Source organism: Canis aureus, chromosome 6 (genome assembly GCF_053574225.1).
Source record: "Canis aureus isolate CA01 chromosome 6, VMU_Caureus_v.1.0, whole genome shotgun sequence".
In the NCBI taxonomy this organism is placed as follows: domain Eukaryota; kingdom Metazoa; phylum Chordata; class Mammalia; order Carnivora; family Canidae; genus Canis; species Canis aureus.
In genome coordinates, this window is record NC_135616.1 from 62750515 (window position 1) to 62773481 (window position 22967).

The 22967-nt window shown below is 35.7% G+C and overlaps 1 protein-coding gene across 9 annotated transcripts in view; it reads right to left on the reverse strand.

The window, feature by feature from the left end:
• SWT1 (SWT1 RNA endoribonuclease homolog) overlaps nt 1–22967 on the reverse strand; it is a 94759-nt gene that overhangs the window by 64909 nt on the left and 6883 nt on the right. For all 9 annotated transcript variants that reach the window (XR_013382089.1, XR_013382091.1, XR_013382090.1 and 6 more), the window contains 7 exons: nt 21411–21469; nt 16944–17667; nt 12414–12473; nt 10840–10969; nt 9561–9662; nt 8384–8572; nt 2115–2208 (listed from right to left, as the gene is read on the reverse strand). Coding sequence is in view for 6 of the 9 variants with exons in the window: in XM_077901935.1 (XP_077758061.1) it covers nt 2115–2208; nt 8384–8572; nt 9561–9662; nt 10840–10969; nt 12414–12473; nt 16944–17667; nt 21411–21469 (1358 nt within the window). In the remaining 3 variants the exon portion in view is untranslated. The remainder of the gene's footprint in view (nt 1–2114; nt 2209–8383; nt 8573–9560; nt 9663–10839; nt 10970–12413; nt 12474–16943; nt 17668–21410; nt 21470–22967) is intronic.

Here is a 22967-nt window from a genome sequence, read left to right on the forward strand (position 1 = left end):
GAATTGATAAAGTCCCACCAATTTAATTTTCATTCTAAGTTGAGCTAAAAAGCAGTAATTACATAACAATTCTCTCAAATTTAGCTTATCTCAAATTCAAAATGATTAACAGATTATTCTATTTCAGCCTTCCACAAAGTCCAAGATGATATATTATTGTAAATTGTAAATAACTGAGACAGAAATCTTTACTCCTTTAATCCCGAATAGAATACCATCTTTGAAGACAGTTTAAATGAGAATTTCGTTTTCATTTTTTAAAGTTTCATTTTAATTCCACACTAGTTAACATATAGCATTATTATAGTAGTTTTCAGGTGTATAATATGATGATTCAACACTTCATATATTTAAAATGATAACTCAGGGAACCCTGGGTGGCGCAGCGGTTTGGCGCCTGCCTTTGGCCCAGGGCGCGATCCTGGAGACCCGGGATCGAATCCCACGTCGGGCTCCCGGTGCATGGAGCCTGCTTCTCCCTCTGCCTGTGTCTCTGCCTCTCTCTCTCTCTCTCTCTCTCTGTGTGACTATCATAAATAAATAAAAATTAAAAAAAAAATAAAAATAAAAATAAAAATAAAAATAAAAATAAAAATAAAAAAAAAATAAAATGATAACTCAGCCCCCTTATAAGAAAAACCTTAGGGCTATTCATTTCATTTTTCTTTTCTTTCTTTCTCTTTCTCTCCTTCCTTCCTTTTTCTCTCCTTCCTTTTTCTCTCCTTCCTTCCTTTTTCTCTCCTTCCTTCCTTTTTCTTTCCTTCCTTCCTTCCTTCCTTCCTTCCTTCCAAGATGTTATTTACTTATTTGAGAGAGAGAGAGCAGGGGCAGAGGGAGAGAGAGAGAAGCAGACTCTCTGCTGAGGAGGGAACCCCACTCTGGGCTCAATCCTGGGACTCCAGGATCATAACCTGAGCAAAGGCTGGCAGACACTTAACTGACTAAGCCACCCAGGCACCCTGGGCTTTTCACTTCTATAATTACTGCACTTCATCCAGAATTTAGGCATGATTGTGAAACTGTAAAACAAAAACAAAAACAAAAACCTCCACTTTTCAATGAATACAACTCAGACTCAACCAACAGTTTAAAATTGCTCTTCTCATACACGATGGGTACAATGCTGCTTAACATTAGGTGAGTTTTCTGCCTGTGTCTCTGCCTCTCTCTCTCTCTCTCTCTCTCTCTGTGTGTGTGTGTGTGTGTCTATGAATAAATAAATAAAATATTTTAAAAAAATAAAGTCTTTAAAAAAAATTAGGTGAATTTTACTTCAGAACTACGTTATGAAAATACTAGTTGGGAATGGAGGGGAAGGAGGAGAAAGGTGTGTTGGGTGCTACCTTAAGTCCTTCACGTATATATTATCTGAGAACGCACAATAACTCTAAGTACTTGCAGTAACTCTTACCCTCCCTATATTTTATACTTGAGGAAACAAAGTTAAGCAACTTCCACAGGTCATGAGGCTGGTTAGCAGGAAATTCTGGACTGCAGCCCTCACTCAGTGACCCAGCACCAGAGGTGTACCTCCAACACAAACTGCCTCTTCCCCACAAACTAATTAGTTAATTAATCAACCCTCTTGCCTCCTGACCAAAAATTTGTCAAGACTTTCATTTCTGAATGATTTTATTGGCAGATTAAACTGACTGTCCCCAGCTTTTACCAAAGGTTTCTGAATTTCACATAAATAAAATTGACATAAGACTTCTTAAGTTTCAAATCTCATTCTTCTATAGCTTACGGGTTATAAGAATGTTATACAGAACTGGATATGCCTACTGGCAGATTTTGAAAATCATGTATGCGTTTGATCCTTAGTCTGGTAGGTACACTGTAACTTTTTTTTTTAAGATTTTATTTATTTATTCATGAGAGACACACAGAAAGAGGCAGAGACATAGAGACATTGGCAAAGGGAGAAGTAGGTGTCCCACGGGGAGCCCAATGTGGGATCTGATCCCAGGACTCTGGGATCATGACCTCAGCCAAAGGCAGATACTCAACCACCAAGCCACCCAGGCGCCCCACAATATGATTTAAAAATTCTTTGGTATAGTTGCTATTTAAAAAAAAAAAAAAAAAAAGAGTAAAAGGACTATGAGACTCACGTGCACAGAATAACAACAGAACAAGGGAATAATTCCTGGTACTGAAGACAGCATTTTAATACTCGATCATCATTGTTCTCGTCACTCAGTCCATCTGCAAATTTAGCACAAACAATGATCAATAAAACCATACTAAAAATATGGACAGTCTAGGCTGTATCTACAAGTCAGATGTATTTACAAGCCAGAAACATCTAAAAGAAAGGACACTTCTTAAATATAAGACACAGCAAACAATGCCTTAAAAATTCTGGATTTAGAATTCAGGTAGCATTTTAACAAAGTAGCTAGTTTACTACTAAAATGGAAGAGGATATGACTACTAATAAACACAAAAGAAAGAAAGTGATCAGTAAATGCCATATTAGAAACCTAAAGCTATGAATTCTAGTCTCATTTCAGTCACTTAGAGACTATAAGTTACAGGATTATACAATGCTTAAAATTATCTCTACTTAAAAGAGGTCTGTAAAATAAAGAGCTATGGTTCTACCAGCAACAGAACCATGTTTTCATGTGTCTGCTTTTCCTTAATCTCTAGGCAATTAACATTTAGAGATGTATAGGAAAAGGCAATATGGGCCCTAAGCAGAAAACACAAAAAAATTCCTACCAAGTGTTAATCAGTGGCTGACAGAGTGTCCTCTGGCATTCTACAAGCCCTGAAGCATGATGTAAAAGTTTGATTTTTGTGAAAATAATGTAATGTGTAGAAACAAGACAAAGACAGTGTTTTTCCTAAGTCCTTATACCCCCTGCCTCAAAACTCCCTATGTACTTAATATGATTTCAAGGTCACACCCTATACCCACTTCTGGATAAGAATCTTCGGAACTTGGACACAAAGAGGCCTTGGTGAGTCTCTTATACACTAAAATTCAAGACATACTAGACAAGAAGTCTGAACTTTGTTCCCAGACTGTAATTTTTTTCCTTTTAACTTTTAACCTAGATTACTTAGTCCCCCCTAAATATTCGAATTAGAAAACTTATTCATTCAAGTAATAAATTTGTATATAGGGCTGAATTTGTACCCAAGCCTCTGTACTAAGTAACTGGATATACGAAGACAAACTCTTGAGGAGCTCACACTTTTTAGTGAAGACAGAACTGATCTCAGAGCATAAGCCCGAGGGAGATGTGATTCATTTATCAGATGACCAGTAAGCTAGCAGACATATTACAGCAACTGATTTTCCTTCTTTTAGCCCAAAGAGTAAATACCTCAAAATAAGGCAAAATGGCAGCAAAAAATCATTAGTTAGCTTTAAACAATTCAGTGGACAAAAGATTAAAGATTATAGTATACTGCTCTAAAGTTATCAAAGTTCAAGATTATCCGTTTTCTCACATTCTCTAGAATATGTGAGGTTTGAAAACCTAAAACTGCAAGAATATTCACAAAATATTTATTCAACAAGTGTTTTTGAGCACCTGCTCTAGTACTGTTCAAAGTGAACAAAACAAAAACTCTGGAAACAGATTGATCTAGGTTTGAATCCCTGTTTTCCCACTTACTAGATATGGAATTTTGAGTGACTGCTTAACCAGGAAAATGAAATAGGAAAATTTATAGGGAACAGTTGGCCCAATAAAAGGTACTTGCTGTTGCCTTTTAAGTAACACATATTACTTAAAACTCAGTTTAAATGGAACACTTCTACTCACACCACCAAAAACTCCCACAAAATTCTGTATATAGTTAATATGATGTTTAATATTTAATAGAATTTAAGCTTCTCAACAGCAGGCTTTGTTTATATCACCCAATGATGCAGCCTCAGAACAGTATCTGGTATAGATATTTGGCAAATACAGGAATTAACAAAAATATAATAAAAGAAAATATAAAAATGATGGAAAAAATGTCAGGTACGGGAATAGAAGATACCTTTATTTTGCCCTTATTATAAAAACAAAATAATTTAGAAAATCTAGAAAATGTAAAGAAAATTAAAATAACTCATAATTCCATCAGCTAAATATACCCAACATTCACCATCTGTAAGTATATAATGCATAATCTAACAAATTTGGTATGATACTTTTTATTCTTTTAAATCCTATTTTATCATTAACATTTTTTTAAAATATTTTTTTTTTATTTTTTTATTTATTTATGATAGTCACAGAGAGAGAGAGAGGCAGAGACACAGGCAGAGGGAGAAGCAGGCTCCATGCACCGGGAGCCCGATGTGGGAATCGATCCCGGGTCTCCAGGATCGCGCCCTGGGCCAAAGGCAGGCGCCAAACCGCTGCGCCACCCAGGGATCCCTCATTAACATTTTTTGAAATGTAGTAGTATTCTCTGAAATAGCTATAGTATTGTATGTAAGTTCATCTGTTAGGTTGTTTCAAATTTTTTGCTGTATTAATAATGCTGTTATGAACATTATTTATAAAAATCACTGTAAGCATCTCTAATTATGTCTTCAGAATACAGTTCTAGAAAGAGAATTGTATCCTTAGGCTTCTTGAAACACAATGATAAATTGCTTCCTGAAAAGTTACGTTTATATTCCCAAAGCACCAAAGCACTAGTATGATGCAAAAGAATAACTTTAAACTTAAGGCAGGGGCAGCCCCGGTGGCTCAGCGGTTTACCGCCGCCACCGCCAGCTCAGGGCATGATCCTGGAGACCCAGGATCGAGTCCCATGTCAGGCTCCCTGCATGGCGCCTGCTTCTCCCTCTGCTTCTGTCTCTGCCTCTCTCTCTCTGTCTCTCATGAATAAATAAATAAAATCTTTTTTAAAAATAAAATAAAAAATAAATAAACTTAGAGGCAATAAAAAGAAGAAAGAAAAAAGGGAAAGATATAAACTAAAAATATACATAAGAAATTAACATTAAAAATGGCAAACAGGAGAATACCTGCAGTGAACAAGGGGCTGAATAGTTGTACTTGTTTTGTAAATTACCTATTAATAATCTTTGTCCATCTGGGGAAAGTGATTTTTTGTTTTTCTGGTCAACCTGTATAAGCTTTTCATATAACGACCCAAGAGAATTATTACCTATACTAGGCCATAAACCATCAAGTATTTTAATATATTAACTCAAGCATCTTCACGATCATTCTTCCAGCTGGAGGTTATTCTCCCCCATTTCATTTACTTAGTTTTCTCATCTTTACCTTGCCCCAGGTCAGGTTATAAACCCAAGTCAATCAGATTTCAAATCCTATTCTCTTCTCACCATACTAAACACTACATCAAAAAGATACAATTTTTAAAAGAGTTAAGGCTAAAGTTAAAATTATAGTCAATGAAGGCAATTTAACATGTATTATCTACATTTATTCTTTTAATGGAAAAATGCTTGTTTAAGTAATATAATAATACTCAATTCTGTAAAAGGAAAATAATACATACAAAATTAGCAATTAAAAAAAATTAGCAATTATTAAGAGCTGGTTGAAAATGTGCTTGACATTTGTAATGTGTAATAAAAGGTCATTTTGGTTTTGCTTTTTCCAAACAAGAACCTTAATTTTACTCATTAATCCTGAATTGAGTTTTCTCATAAGAATATTAGTTTTCATTAGAATACAAAGTATAATTTTATTATGATAAAAAGACTAAATATATTTCTGATATCATAAAATCATTATCAACAGAAAAACTTATTATATACATTGTACTTTATATAAAGAATGTTTTTAAGACAGTGAAGAAAACAGTGGTAAAGACAAACACACAAAGGACTTACTGACATAGACAATTATAAACAATCTATTATTATACCTATTACATTATAACTAAAAGCAATTTCCACAATTTAATAAAACTAAGATCAAATAATACCATTCAAACATTAAAGTGAACATGGATTCAAGGAAGACACTCAGAAATTCAAACAGCACAGAAGTTCGAAACCACTACTACGAGAGGGAGACAAACCATAAGAGACTCTTAATCACAGGAAACAAACAGGGTACCTGGAGTGGATGAGGGTAAAGAGATAGGGTAATTGGGTGATGGGCATGTGATGTAATGAGTACTGGGTATAGGCCTGATAAACACTGACGTCTACCTCTGAAACCAATAATACATTATATGTTAATTGAATTTAAATAAAAATTTTAAAAAGCATACATAAATGGAAAAGTCATAAGAAACATACCAATACATCTCTAAATAACAAATGTGGCCAAAATGTCTATTCTCCAATGAGCTCTAAAATAATTTTCAGGGGTGCCTGAATGGCCCAGTTGATTGAGCATCAGTTCTGGTAGGTGCTCAGTAAGAGGGACCTATTTCATTCTGCTCAGGTTAAGTGTCTGCCTTCGGCTCAGGTCATGATCCCAAAGTCCTGGGATAGACCCCCATGTCAGGCTCCCTGCTCAGTGGGGAGCCTGCTTCCTCCTCTCCCTCTGTTACTCTCCCTGCTTGTGCTCTGTCAAATAAATAGATGAATAATCTTTAAAAAAACAAAAGCAAAAAAATAATTTTTTCTATTGAAGAAATAGATATGCCTTTTAGGAAAAGTTCTGAACCTCTCTCTGTCTGAATTTCCTCATTTATAAAATAGGGCTAATAAGAGTATTTACCACAAGTACTAAATGATTTGAATGAGATATCAGCTGGTAAAAGCACTTGGAAAAGAGTCTGGAGAATAATGACCATGTAAATGTTATCCATTATTTATTATCCATACTATTGCATGTTTATCCATATTATATATAATAACTATCCTTATCCATACTATTATATCCATACTATTATCATCTTTATTCATAGTATATCTATACTATTATCATCTTTATTCATACTATATCTATATTATCTTTATCCATACAATTATATAATATCATCTTTATTCATACTATTATATAACAAAATATAGTTTACATCAACAAACTAAAAAAAATAAAAGGTTAAGAGTAAAAAAATTCCCCTCTCCTTTTAAGGTTTGGGGTTTTACTGATATGATGGTTTAGAGCAGGGGTTTTGTTAATTGTGTGGTTGTTCAAAAAAAAAAAAAAAGGCTTGTCTGTTAGCAATGCATACCAAAGTATTTATGAGTAAAAATGATATGATACAATATCTGGGACTTGCTTCAAACTACTGCAGGAGTTCCAAGAGTAGGAAGAGGAGAAAAGGAAATGAGAGAATAAACAAGAATGGCAAAATGTTGATAATTACTGAAAAAGAGTGAGAGGTACACAAGGAGTCATACATTTTCTACCTCTGCATTTGAAATTTTTCATGATTTAAAGTAAAAAAAACCCACCTAAGATGTTCAATTTAATATAAATGTTCAAAAGTTTTAGTATTTTCTTAACTGTAATATTTGGGATTTTCCTTTAAAAGCTTTTAAACATAACACATGAAGCTCCTGCTATAAATGCATAAGGATTATATGTGGAAAACATTAAGAACTAGTAGATATTTGTAAAGGAAATGAATGAATGAATGAATGGAGGCTCTTTTTCTTCAAAGGTTTCAGACTAAAGGATTGTGCCAAAAGCCTTCTCAGGGTTAATATCATGATTAGATTCATCATAAGATGAATTCTTTCATATCTTATGGTGTACATGCATATAGTAGACAATATAAATCCATGATATTTAAAGTAGCATAAATGTGCATAAATGATGACTGTGAGTTGAGAAGAAACAAGGTTTTAAAGAATGAAATAAATCCTGGAAATTATGTATAAACTCTACAGAGGCAACAGTGTTGGTTTACACATAGATTTTTCTTTTCCCCACAAAATACTACATATAAATAACAAAGAGCATACTTAGATCCTAAGACTAAAAGTGATTTAAAATGACTGAAAGAAATAAATCAAGAGAAACTCTACAGACCTTTATTATACAAACACCTCCTTATTTACAGATTCTGACAAATCAGAGGAAAACAATGCCTCCCTATGCATTATACAAACTGCACAGTGACAGATTCTCATCAGTGACAGATAAACCTCAATCACGTACTGGCCTCATCAGTCAACAATGGTATTCAAAAACAAACAAAAAAGAATCCCAGTTACCATAACATAGAAAACCATACATATAGAACTATACAGTCACTATTTGTGAAATAGAGACATAACCTAAGAAGGTCTAGGAGAAGCAAAAAAATAAAAATCCAAGAACCCCTAAACCAAGCCTAGTAGAATACCCCCAATGATCACTACGTCTGGCCATTTCACATTCCAATGATTATAAATTTTTTTTTAAGTTTTACACCATTTTCCCCCAAAAATGAGTCAGCACCCAAACAAACCTTAATCAGGAAACACCCTGAGAACAATACTTACAAAGTTTTTGAGATGCAAGCTGTATTGACTGACCCCATAGCTTTCTATCTTGATTTCTGAGACTGTCATTGATGAAATGAACTGCAGGTATAGCTTTGTGCTGGGCATGTTTTAGCAATTTTCCTGCCTTCATACGATCTAACTCTTGTATAACAACCCAGGGAATTATTAATACAAGTCTGTCAAAGCCTGAAAAATAAAAAAATATTTCTTAGAAGTCAACAAATATTTATTGCGCTGCTAAACTGAACTGCTATGGAGCATTAGAAGTTTTAAAGTAAGGAATTCACAGTCTAAATGAAGGGATAATACATAAAAAATGGGAATTAAAAACAGATGTAACTATGGGGCACCTGGGTGGCACAGTCAGTTAAGTGTCTGACTCTTGGTTCCAGTTCAGGTGATGAAATCTCAGGGTCAGGAATTGAAAGCCCTACGTCCCACTATGAGTGCAGAGCCTGCTTAGGACTCTATCCCTCCATGACTGACTGCTGTGCTCTCTCTCGCACTCTCTAACAAATAAATAAATCCTTAAAACAAAACCAAAGGGGCAGCCCCAGTGGCACAGCGGTTTAGTGCCGCCTGCAGCCCAGGGCCTGATCCAGGAGACCCTGGATCAAGTCCCACATCAGGCTCTCTGCATGGAGCCTGCTTCTCCCTCTGCCTGTGTCTCTGCCTCTCTCTCTCTCTGCATCTCTATGAATAAAAAAAAAAAAAAAAAAAAAAACAAAGAACGGATAGAAGTATCAAATGAATGTTACAAAAATAAATACTATTGGAGATCAAAGAAAAGTAACTGTGGACTGTTAGGTTGACCTGTGAAGGCTCTTTTTAATTTATGTTGATTATTTATGTTTTAATACATATACTTCATAACATATCTTTATTTTCTATAACTTATCTAAATGGAAATATATTTGTGGGAAAAAAAACACCCCACATCATTGTTCATATGATGTGGTATACCTGGGAGGCTCAGTTGGTTAAGCATCTGCCTTCAGTTCAGGTCATGATCCTGGTTTCCTGGGATCAAGTCTCACAATAGGCTCCCTGCTCAGCAGGGAGTCTGCTTTTCCCCTCCCCCAACCCCATGCTCATGCTCTTTCTAACAAGTAAATAAAATCTTAAATAAAATATCAACTCAAATAAGGTAATCAGAATCATGCTTTATAAATACCTGGGATTTCTGTTGTCTTCAAAACTCTAACAAATTTGAGGTGATTCATCAGAATATTCGTGTCAATAACAATGAGAAGCTTTTTATCTGAAGCAGTATTTGCTAGAGAAAAAGAACAAAGTTAGGATTTCATGACACTTGATTAACAAACTTGTATAATAACTAAAATTTTGATATCATAGAACTTTGATGGTATTCGTAAAGAAAGGCAGTCCTTTGACAATAAAAAAACTGTGTTTAATCCTTAAAAGAACAGTAATCAATGATTAATTATCTAGCAGTAAAACATCATGAATTGTTTAAGTGGATTTTAAATCATTAACTAATTTGCTCCAGTAGTAACTATGTCTGCCAAACTTGTTCTGCATCACTAGTAGTTATACACTTCGGATTTACAAGCTAATTTGAATACACTGTGAGTGAAATATAATTGAAAAGATAAATACGTGTAAAGGAAAGAAAACAGATAACATTAGTGCTATTATCTCACAGGGACACTGTGAGGATCAGATAAGTTAATGCACAGGAAAGCACTTAGTAAATTGAAAGGTGCAACGTGAATGTAACGTAGCATTACATTTTTATAAATACAATTCAAAATAGTATGCTAATAGACTTTGGATAACATCTATCATTATCTTCCAGCAGGAAGAATGATCAAAACTTTACTACATAAATAAGAAATCCATGAATATAATAATACTTTTGAGCAATCAATCTGCATTATTTCTTTTTTTTAAGCTTTTATTTAAATTCCAGTTAGTTAACATACAGGGTAATATGAGTTTCAAGTGTAGAATTTAGTGAGTCATCACTTACATACAACACCCAGTGCCATCATTACAGGGGCCCTCCTAACCCATTACCCATTTAACCCATCCCCCTGCCTACCTCCGCCCCAGTAAGCCTCAATTTGTTCGCTATTTGTTTTCAGTGCTTTACATAGTTGAAATTGTCAAAAGTTATGATTAAAAGCAAGAATAAAAGACAACTCTGAGAGTTGATAGCAGAATAAAAGATAATCCTGATTACTGACCATTGGCAAAAAGACAGAGAAAATATTTCTAACTGCCTAATAATGCGAGATGTGTAAAACAAATGATATGACAAATATTAGACCTGACTCCTATAGCTAGAAGACATATACCATATTTTATTTTTCCAAACGAGCACATCCTAACATTTTTCATCTAAATATTGTAAAAATTGTATGTTGGCTCATTAATTCCTAAGAAAGCACAGGAGATCATAAACATCGTCATCTACACATAGAGTATACCAGCAGAGGAATGTACAGCATCTTCCACCAAGTCAATCTCCATGCTTGTTAGCTCTCCAGAAGAGAAAGCCACAGGTAAATCCATACTTTTTCCCACACGTGCAGCATGGAGCTCTTCTACTATCTGCATCTAAATTGTAAAATACCCACATTAAAATATTTTGAATTATCTACTTGCAGATTAATAAGATTAGAAAGCAATTAATTCTAATAAATAAACAAGATGAAGTTTGTGGGGAAAAAAATCACAGTAACATGAAAGCCGCATGGTGAAAGAATACAGATTTATAAACATACACAGGGTTTTAAAACTAGCCTTTCTCTTGCTGTTTCTGTCATTTAACTATCTTGGGTCTCTGTTCATTGACAAAATGAAAATGTTAAATATCTATTTCCCATTAATATTTTTGTGAGGATTAAATGAAATAATGTGAAGTTCCCTGCACAGAGCCTAGTACACAGTAGACCTTGAAAACAAATTCATTCTCGTTTTCACTTCAATGTACCTTGGGAGCCAACTATATTTTCCTCTGCACGATGAGCCTCTTGAGATTTCTAAGACTGTTGATAAACCATCAAAAACTGAAATATAGATTTTAAGACCCTTCTCACTTCAGGGAAGTAGTTTTCTGATGTGTTTTGATGCAAAGAATTATATATATAATCTACCTTTGGCACAGGGATGAGAAATCTTTCTTCTATCAGGAACACTGACCCACAGGACAGAAAAATACAACCAACTATCACAAATAAAAAATAATCAATATGGGGGATCCCTGGGTGGCTCAGTGGTTTAGCGCCTGCCTTTGGCCCAGAGCGTGATCCTGGAGTCCCGGGATCAAGACCCACAGCAGGCTCCCTACATGGAGCCTGCTTCTCCCTCTGCCTATGTCTCTGCTTCTCTCTCTCTGTATCTTTCATGAATAAACAAACAAAATCTTTAAAAAAATAATCAATATGGTTTTTAAGTCTTCTTTAAATAGAAAACTACAAAGTGTTTCATGAATCTAATTTTAATTTAGCACCAAGAAACATAAAAGTCTATGCAATAATTCCATGAGGGTCAATCAGGAGAGTCTAGTTGGGAAATGAAGCAACAGGTAAATAAAACAAAAAAACAAACAAAAAAACCATATATATATATACACACACACGCGCGCGCGCGCGCGCACACACATGCATGCACTCTCATTTTCACTGAATAACATTTTCATCTTACTGCTGACTAGATAAATGGAGCAAACACTAATATCATATTGAATTTTGGTAAGCCTAGGCATAAGCATGCAAAAGTATGATAGCATTAAATCAGAATTCATGTAACTTGTAGGCTATAGGCTCCATGCTATTTAAAAGTTTAGAACTTATTAGAAACCAAGACAAAAGATGGTCAATTAAATGTAAATATTTTTCCAAGTATTTTTCACAACTTTGTAAAACTTACATATTGATTTAAGTAAAGATATAAATATTATTTTTGTATTACCAAGGTTCTCATAGTCATTATTTTTTATTAATATAGAAACGGACTTAATTTCATTAACACATTCAAAGTAAATAAGTATATCAGTAACCTCTTGATCTGTATCTTGAATACTTTCAAGTGACGCTGAAGAACATGGAGCTTCAAAACTCTGAAATGAAAAGTAATTTTTTTAGTTAAGAATGAAGCATTTACCTAGGGTAGGGTTTTCAACCTTGGCACTACTGACATTTGGCATTAGATAATTCTGTTTTAGGGGCTATGGTGTGCTTTATGCTGTTTAGCACTATTCCTTTCTTCTACCCATCAGATACCAGGAGTACAATCATGACAATCAAAAATGTCTCCATCAAGTCAACAGCCAAATGCCCCCTATGGGGCAAATTGCCCCTAGATGGGAACCGCCCCTAGAATAGAAAACCCTCATGCTATTAAGTCAATGAAATACGGTGGAAATTCTTTAAAGTTTACTCATTCATATATACATTCCTAAAAATACCCATCTTCTAAGAATAGAACTATGTGCCACCCTGAGAAACAGAAAGAATCACAGTCCAGTAAACAAGCTGGCCTTTAGTGGTGGGAAATTTTCACCCAGAAGGAGCTGACCCATTTCAAAAAAGTGATATGACAGGGGATCTCTGGGTGGCTCAGCAGTTTGCGGCTGCCTTGGGCCCAGAGCATGATCCTGGAGTCCCAGGATCAAGACCCGCATCAGGCTCCCTGCATGGAGCCTGCTTCTCCCTCTGCCTGTGTCTCTGCCTCTCTCTCTCTCTGTGTCTCATGAATAAATAAATAAAATCTTAAAAAAAAAAACAAAAAACAAAAATGTGATATGACAAAACAGCATGAACCTGAAGATTAAGATATGGCTGAAGGGGAAAAGCTGAAAACTGCATAGTTGTATTATACATGGGTAGAGCACCACAGGTTTGTGCTTTAATTTTGTGTGTTAGCAGAAGTTGAAAATCTCTCTATTAATTCCAATTTTTCACTGACACTTTTGCTAAGCAGATGAGACCTACCTGACCCCATGTACAGGTAACAGGGAACTCAGCAAAAGCCACTACTAACTAAACCAAATCATCTTCTAACAATTCTCCAATATAACACCAAACTCACATAATATTTTACAGGCAGGTACATATGGTATAACTTACATACTCTCTTTAAACAAGTGTATCATATGTTGTTTTACTGGGAATTCAGCTTCCATCCTAACTTCCCAACAACAGTATTCACATGATATAATACCATATACATCATACGCATAGGTTCATTATAGCTTTACCATTCCCATGATTCAGGATTTTACCATCTCTTCTCCATCTGACTTCAAATCTCACTAGATCCCTAACGTTCTCTCCAACTAAGAAATGTCAAACAAGCTAGAGGTTATTATCAGAATTTCCTGCAACTGCTGATGTTTGAAGTCTTGCTGTTCATTTACTTAAGTCATTACTACCCTTCACTCTCTTGACCACAGGCCACTTCCAGTAATTTCAATAAATTTTCTATCACTCTTCCAAACCAGGAAAAGTTCATGTCAATTGTTCCTGAAAGACCTCTCCCTATTGAAAAAGAAAGTCTCAGTGGGCACTTAATTGTTTGCCTCCTCCTACCCTGATTTATTAAATAAATGAATTGGGATACAGCCTTCCCTGGGGATGGCAAAAGGGAGTACCAATAATGTGAATAACAAAGGTTTTATCTACTGGAGTGATTCTAAGCAGATTACATTGCTTCCTTGATAATGTTTCAGTGGCTTTCCAAACCATATTCTATAGGATATAAGATAAAATAATCTTTCCCATGGGATACAAAACAATCCATTGCCTGAACCCTGGCTTCCTCTCCTATACATAGGTTTTCCACATATCTCAGCCTTAGTCATACTGAACAACTTAAGTGCCCATGTATGTTCTTGTCAAGCAACCTCATGAGTATATCATTACCACATTGGCCCTCTGTCCCAGTAGGACTCTTATTCTTTGCTTTACATACCCTTCACTACCAAGCTCAAGAATCTCCACCTTGGTGAGCCTTTACTTAACTTGCCCCCAAATTTATTCTAACACCAGCCCAATTCTTAGAGCTCTAATATTTATTTCACTGAATTGCAACCACAGTTGTCTACTAACGTGTTTCCCTGGGAACTTCCTAAGGAACATCTTATTCATCTCTAAATCCCTAGAACCTAGAAATGTACCTAGTACAAAACAGGTAGCTTTAATTAATGTTTGATAAACCACTAAATTGCTACCTCATAGACTTAAAGGATTAAGTGGGATGCTGCTGATAAAAGTGTCCTATAAACCATTAATCTTTAGAACATTAGTTTGCAATGAGGGGGAGGGTGCAAACAAAGGGGTCTCTATCAAAAGACTATAAAACTATAGACTATAAAGACTATAGTCAAAACAAAAGACTAATAAAACTTAAGAAACAAAAGAAGCCATTTTCTCTTAGGAAAACATAACAGGATTGCTAAATAACAGGATTACCCAATTCAGAAAAATAACATTTTTTTCCTTGTAAAGTGCACTCATCATTTTAGGAAGATAATTATCTATTGAAGACCTTGTGAGAAAAACACCAAACATAATACAAAGAAGATTAGCTATCAATAATATGCTAAAGAGAATATATTCGGGGCACCTGGGTGGCTCAATGGTTGAGCATCTGCCTTTGGCTCAGTTCATGATCCTGGGGTCTTGGGATGGAGTCCCGCATCTGGCTCCCTGTGAGGAGCCTGCTTCTCCTTCTGCCTATGTCTCTGCCTCTCTCTGTGTCTCTCTCATGAATAAATAAAATTTTTTAAAAAATGAGAGAGAGAGAGAATATATTCAAGATAAGAACAATATTTACTTTCTGCTCCTGTGTCTAGATGACTTTAAGTCAGATAAGACTGTTATCAAAGGAATAGCTGATAAAGTTTTAATTCCAATAACTGGAAAGCAATCATGCAAAAATCGCTTCCCCTACAACTTAATATTCAAGCCATGTACCTCTTTTGATTTATGTGGTAATCCTATTTAAAGATTAAAAGAAACTGTAAGGTACACTGCTGGGGATTTCTCACATTGTTCTTTAGATGCACAGTACAGGGGGACATCAAGCAATAACACAAAGATGTTCACTAAACATACTCCCAACTTCAAATTCCATTCTCACATTTTACACTAGAACCGGTTATAACACAAGAAAACTGGAGCTTTCCTTTAAGAAAGCAATAAAAAGGACAAACTCAATTGTTTCCTTCTTTGGACTCCTTCAAGTTCACTGAACAAAAAGTACTCTCTCCAGCCCGTCCACCTCCCTAGTTATAATCCCTCTGTTTTTCCTAAGTATCTTACATTGCAATCTACAGTCTTCATTCCTAAAAGCAGGTAGGCTCAACCAGCCCTGTTATGTTTTGTTTTTTTTAAAGGATGTTACTTGTCTTAGGGATAGAGAGAGCACAAGCAAGGGGGAGAAGCGGAGGGGGAGAGACAAGCAGACTCCACATAAGCGCAGAGTCCAACACAGGTCCCAATCCCACAACCCTGAGATCATAACCTAAGCCAAAATCAAGAATCGGGCTGCTTCATCTACTGAGCTGCCCAGGCGCCCCTCAACCAGCCCTGTTTAAAAGCAGTCTCTAAATTTCAGTCCAGGGCAGCCCCGATGGCCCAGTGGTTTAGCACCACCTTCAGCCCAGGGTGTGATCCTAGAGACCCGAGATCGAGTCCCAGGTCGGACCCCCTGCATGAAGCCTGTTTCTCCCTCTGCCTGTGTCTCTGCCTCTCTCTCTCTCTCTCTCTCTCATATGAATGAATGAATGAATAAACAAACAAACAAACAAATTTCAGTCCACTGGAAGTTCTGAAGTTCCAAAGGTTCTAAAGTTCTCTTAAAGGTAAATCATTTAATCTGCCATGGAAACAAGGCCATAGAGATAGAGTTCTCAAATTAATTGCCACACACTGATTTATTACATAACTTAAAAGCAAAATAGATGTACCAACCTTTCCAACCTGGATCGCTGTATATGTAGTTCCCTTTGGCTGGAACATCCTGTCCCACCTGGCCTATTACCCCCCTCCAGGCAACCTTTCTCAAGTAATCCTTCTACAGTGTACTGAAGACATTACTCATGGCTTTGTATTTCCATGTTAAGTGGTAAGTACTTATCAGACTTAAGGTGGCTGATTGTGTGGTTCTCACACGAAGAAATCTCTGAAAGAAGAGACCATGAATCCAGTGCCTGGCATACAGTGACACTCCAAAAATGATTGTTCAAGCAATAGTTATTCAGAATATTAACCCATGGATATTCTATAGTACCCAGGGTTACAGAAGAGCTTAACAGACTGTCACAGTGCTTTTCGGAATCAGAAAGAACTATCTGTAACCTCTACTTTCTACCTTTTTGTACATTACCTTTTATTATGGATCCTTAACACTTGTCAGGATATCTTCCTAAGGAGGTTGGAATTAAAGGAGTAAGATAAAGGAATCAACACATATCTTCCTGACTAAATTAAATCAGCTCTTTGTGATCATTAGTCGTAAAAGAAAAACTCCAACCTGACTCAAAATTCTTTGCTAAAACCTATATTCTCATTTTGCACCACCTTACCTGGATTGGGTTTTCCCTGGAACTTGAGTCACTTTCTCGATCCTCATGATGGCTTTTTCCTTTCCACTCATGTGCAGCCTGCTTAGACATGGAATCTGAAAATAAATGTTCACTTTCGTGTCTAGTCAAATTCAATGAAACTTGGGAGCTTTCCAGGGCTTCTTTTTTCTCCTGTTTAGTCTTTGACTTGTTAGACTCTAAACTGAAGACATTTTCTTCTATAAGCTTCTGGAGGGTATCATGGGATTTTACTGGGATTTTAAAACTGATCTTCCTTCTTCTAGATTCCTTAATCAACTTGTTGGAATTATAATCCTGAGGAAAATGGATTCTCTTGCATTTCTCCAAAACACATTTTTCAGAACTGTCCCTAAATTTCTTGTGCCTTTCTTTCTTGAGTTCTTTCACCTTCTCCCCCTGAGGAAATACGGGCGGCCATTGTTTTTCACTTGCCTGGACTTCAGTTTTAGGTTGTACATCTTTGGCCATCTTAGGACTACTAAAGTTCTTAATTCCATGGTCAGGTTTACTCCTAACACTTGTCAACTTAATATCTTTAAAATCTACATATTTATTTGGCTCTTTTTTAGTTCCATGTGATGAAAGATTCTGTGAAATAATCTGATTTACACTTGAATATGATGCTTCTTGGAGTTTAACAGGTCCTTGGGATGAATAACTGATTTTTGGTCTCCTCCTTGGGGGGTCAGTTTCTACACTCAATCTGTAAAGCAGCACAGAAACCCAAGTTACGTTACAATTATACATGATTATACATAATGTTAAACTGTATTATTTCAGTTAGGAAATGACAGAATTGGTCTGACACAAACTTCCTAAAAAATAAGAAATGGCTACACAAAGAAGTGAAAGAATTACAAATGGTGCTGGCATAACTGGTCTGCTATTTGAACAAAAACCAAATTTACAGCTTTATATAAAACCAGGTAACATAAATTTCATATAGATTAAACATAAGTGCAAAATAATTACCATAATTGTTACACTTCATATTGATCCTTTAAAAACTATAGGGGAAAAAGATGGAATATTTATATAATTTCTTAATAGAGAGCTTCCTAAACTTAATAGTGGTGGGAAAAATCACAAAGGAAAATAATAAATGTAAATGACTATTTATAGGGAGCATTGTTGGCTTCGTTGGAAGAGCATGTGACTCCTGATCTTTGGGTCATGAATTTGAGCCCTATGCTAGGTGCAGAGATTAAATAGATAAAATTTTAAAAATAAATAAAGAAATTACTATTTAACTTTAAAACTTTAGCATATTAAAAATAGTAAAATTTTTTTTAAACTGGGAAATGGTATTTGTTATATATGTGACAGGTTATTAGCCTGAGTAAATGAAAACCTAATCAAAATGTCCTGACTCTAAAATAGGACACAAACAGAAAATTACTAATGAGAAAAAGGGATTGGCTAAGAGATATTTGGGGAATAAAATTTGACTTCCCAAGTAATCGCAGACATTCTAATTATAATAACATACCAATTTCTTCTTTCAGATTAGCAAAGATTTTTAAATAACATTAAATATTGGCAAGAGGTTGAAAAATGGACCCTCTCATGGGAGAAATACAAAATGATATAAGAGTTACACAGAGTGAGGGCCCCTGGGTGGCTCAGTTGGTGAAGTGTCTGACTCTTGATTTCAGCTCAGGTCATGACCTCAGGGTGGTGAGATCCATCCCCACAACAGGTTCAGCATGGAGCCTGCTTAAGATTCTCTCTCTCCCCTCTCCCTTGGCCCTTGCCCTCACTTGAATCTGTCTTGCACTCTCTCTCACAAAAAAAAAAAAAAGGAAAAAGAAAAAAGGCTCAGTGGGTGGCTTAGTGGCTGAGCATCTGCCTTTGGCTCAAGGCATGATCCCGGGATCCTGGGATCAAGTCCCACATCAGGCCCCTGCAGGGAGTCTGCTTCTCCCTCTACCTATGTCTCTGCCTCTCTTTCTCTGTGTCTCTTGTGAATAAGTAAATTTAAAAATCTTTTTTTAAAAAAATTTCCACAAAGGAATGTGATAATATATTAAGAATTCTAAAAATGTTCATATTCCTTGACTTCCTAGTAATTACCATTTTAGAAATCTATTCCAAGGTGAAAACGATTTAAAAATGGACTGAAATCTTTTCTTAAAATTCAGAATTAGTCATAATAGCAAAAAGTAAGGTAACAGAGTAAATACTAAAATTTTGGAAATCACTTAAAAAATAGGTCATTGTACCAAATATGATAGAATATCATGGTCATTATAAATGATGTTTATGAAAGTTTTCAATGATCTAACAAAACATATTGAAATAATATGAAGCAAAAAAAATCAAGCACGGCACAAATCTATATACAATGTGGTCTCAACAATTTAAATAAGCACAGTAAAAAAGTCTGTAGAAAAAATATGCTAAAATGTTAGAACTATCAATACCAAGAGGTGATATTTTTCTGCTTTATAAAAGTAAGTATTACTTTTTTTTTTTTATGATAGTCACAGAGAGAGAGAGAGAGAGAGAGAGAGAGAGAGAGGCAGAGACATAAGCAGGCTCCATGCACCGGGAGCCCGACGTGGGATTCGATCCCGGGTCTCCAGGATCGCGCCCTGGGCCAAAGGCAGGCGCCAAACCGCTGCACCACCCAGGGTTCCCGTAAGTATTACTTTGTAGTCAGAAATAAAGATGAAAAAATTTCAATGAAACACAAAATATTCATTTATATCAATAAATCTTTGAGTGCCTTCTAAGTGCCTGTCACTCTGATAGACCCTGGAGAGAGCGTGGAGGATACATCTAATAGTGCTCTGACCCCAATTAAATTATAGGCTGGTGGGGGAGAAATTACCTTATCAGGTAATTATATACTAGCAAACTATAAATACCTCAGAGTTTTTATAAGCGTTTTTTTATTTGAGAGAGAGAGAGTACGAGCAGGAAAGAGGTAAAGGGAGAGAGAGAGAGAAGCAGACTCCCCACTGAGCAGGCAGCCTGTTGCTGGACTTAATTCCAGGAACCTGGGATCATGACCTGAGCCGAAGGCAGATGCTTAACTGACTGAGCCGCCCAGGTGCCCTTTGATAGGAGTTGTACCTGAGTCTTAATCGGGTTTTATTTTCTATCTCTTCCTACAAAAAGACTGCCAATTATTATTTGTTAGTAAATAATGATAAAATAAAACTTAAAATTCTAATACGACTTTGGCTTCTAATAGTATACCATGTTTAAGATGTCAACTATATTAAAGAAATATCAGGGGAACAACACATAAAACATAACTCAAAAATTTCAATGGGACCCTGTAGTTCTCTGGGCATTTTCACATTCCTTTTCATTTGTTCTTCACAGCAACCCCATGCTGCATATTTTACATCTATGCACCATGGCTGTATGGTCATAATTAATGAAAACTCAACAATACCGTTTAAAAGACCAACAAAATTAAATCTTAAAATTACCTCTTATCAACTAGTCTTGCAAAATGCTAGATTGTGATTATGCAGTTTTATATCTGTAACCCAAAACACTAAAATTCTAAGATCTTTTTAAAATATTTTATTTCTTTGAGAGAGAAAGAGAGAGACAGAGAAAGACAGTAAGAGAGAGCATGAGCAGGGGGAGAAGGAGAAGGAGACACCCTGCTAAGCAGGGAGCCGAATATGGGGTGGGGCTTCCCCCAACTCCTTGTTTTCAAAGAAACTGATTTCACCAACTTTTATCATATGTTATACTTTTATACTTATTTATCACATTAGTGGCAAGAAATGCCTTTAGCCTTTACCACAAAACTCTGAAATTTTTATCCAAAGAACATAGAAATTAAAGAAAAATAATCACTATTCCTACCATTATTCCCCAAGTTCTCTAGCTGTAGCCATATCCTATTTAACAGTTCTAAAACCATACCAATTCAATAAGTGACATATATAAAGGTAATTTACCTTTAACATTTCTAAACCAGCCACACAACTTCTTCATTATTACATGTAACAAAGTTATGTATCTTATAAGCACGTCAAAAATAAATCACCTGAGATAAAAACCTGCATTTTACTTGAAAGTCTCATTTACATAGCACAGAACTATGATAGATTTATTTCACTCAACTTTTTATCAAACCTACACTAATATTTTAAAAATTCAATAATCGGGGCACCTGGGTGGCTCAGTCGGTTAAGCATCCGCCTTCAACTCAGGTCATGATCCCAGGGTCCTGGGATTGAGCCCCGCATCTTCTCCTTCTCCCTTTCCCTCTGCCACTCCCCCTGCTTGTGCTCTCTTGCTCTCAAATAAAAAAAAAATCTTTTTAAAGAATAATCATAACCTATGCTATAGCTAGAAATATTGGCATGCAAATTAGCATTAATCAAAATAAATAAAAAACTTTGCAAATCAAAATATTTGGTATCATAATTCTAAGCCCCCAAAAGTCAAAGATATCAAAAAAAGGGGGGAATTTACCTTTTCAGTTCTTGTCTTCTTTTTATATCACGGTATAGAACGTCTGTATGATCTGATTTCTGAAAGAAAAAAGGTATCATTTAGAAAACATAAATTGTGACTGACACTATGCTACAGGAGAAAGAGATTGAGAGACAATATATTTTTCCACATCTAAGTGTTAGTTAACAGGCTGACATAGTAATTTATTTAATCCTTCCAATAATCCTGAGACAGGTATTATCATCCCCATTTTACAGAAAAGTACTCAAGGCTCAAACAGAGCAAAGTATCTTCCTCAACATTATAGAGCAAGTCAGCAGCAGCGCCAGGATTGAAACAAGCTCTCTCTACTATCTCTACTCTCCACTCTGCACTCTGGGGATAAGAGAAGGCATAAGAGAAGTTAAGAGAGAAATAGGATATAGCCCCTGTCCTAAAGACTTTAAAGAATAGAGAGAAATAGAGGGATATGTATGAATAATCTATGGAAGGACATACCTAAGTGTCAAAGCAGAAGAATATACAATAAGTTTAAAAGAGGGGAGGTGGGCAGGGGGATGGGGTGACTGGGTGATGGGCACAGAGGAGGGCACTTGATGGGATGAGCACTGGGTGTTATACTATATGTTGGCAAATCGAACTCCAATTTAAAAAATCCAAAAAAAAAAATTGTAAAAGAGTTCAAAACATCAATCACCAAAGTTTAGAACATACTTAAGTGGAAAAAATATATGCTAAAGATTGAAAACAGATTGAATAAAGATTAATGAGTAAAAGAAAAAGGTTTTCTCAGCTGAGAAAGCTTAGGCATTCTAAGAAGCTGGAGATGATTGGTGTAAATTCAGCAGAGAGAAAATAAACCAGCCTAGTTAGAAGCAGAGAGGCTATTTTTGGGAAGACAAAAGCAAACTGGCTAAGATGTGACCAAATTTAAGATGGTCCTGAATGACAGACTAAAAAGTGAGGAAAGATTTTTTTTTTTTTTTTTGAGGAAAGATTTTTAACAAGGAGAAATATATTGAAATCTTTTGTTTTAAGGTTAATATAGAAACAATAAATTGAAACAGTAGTATTATGATACCAAAATAAACAAATCCTTAAAAACAATTCTGGGGACGGCTGAGTGGCTCAGCGGTTGAGCATCTGCCTTTGGCTCAGGGCATGATCCTGGAGTCCCGGGATCGAGTCCCACATTGGGCTTCCTGCATGGAGCCTGCTTCTCCCTCTGCCTGTGTCTGTCTCTGTGTGTGTGTGTGTGTGTGTGTGTGTCTCATGAATAAATAAATCTTAAAAAATAAAATTCTGCATTCACACAACTTTCACAACTACTTTCTCTTATTACCCATAACAACCCTGCAGGTATCCTAACATACACCTAACTTCAACTTGGATGTCGTGAGTCCTCACTAACCACCCAAGCACTAGCTTAATGTGTTTTTAATTATTTGCATGACTGTGGACTTGGCTCTATTACTATAAACTATTTTGTGTCCTTGGACAAGTCACAACCTACTGGATCTCAATTTTTAAATGTGAAAACACAAACACTACATATCTGCCTTGACTACCTCCAAA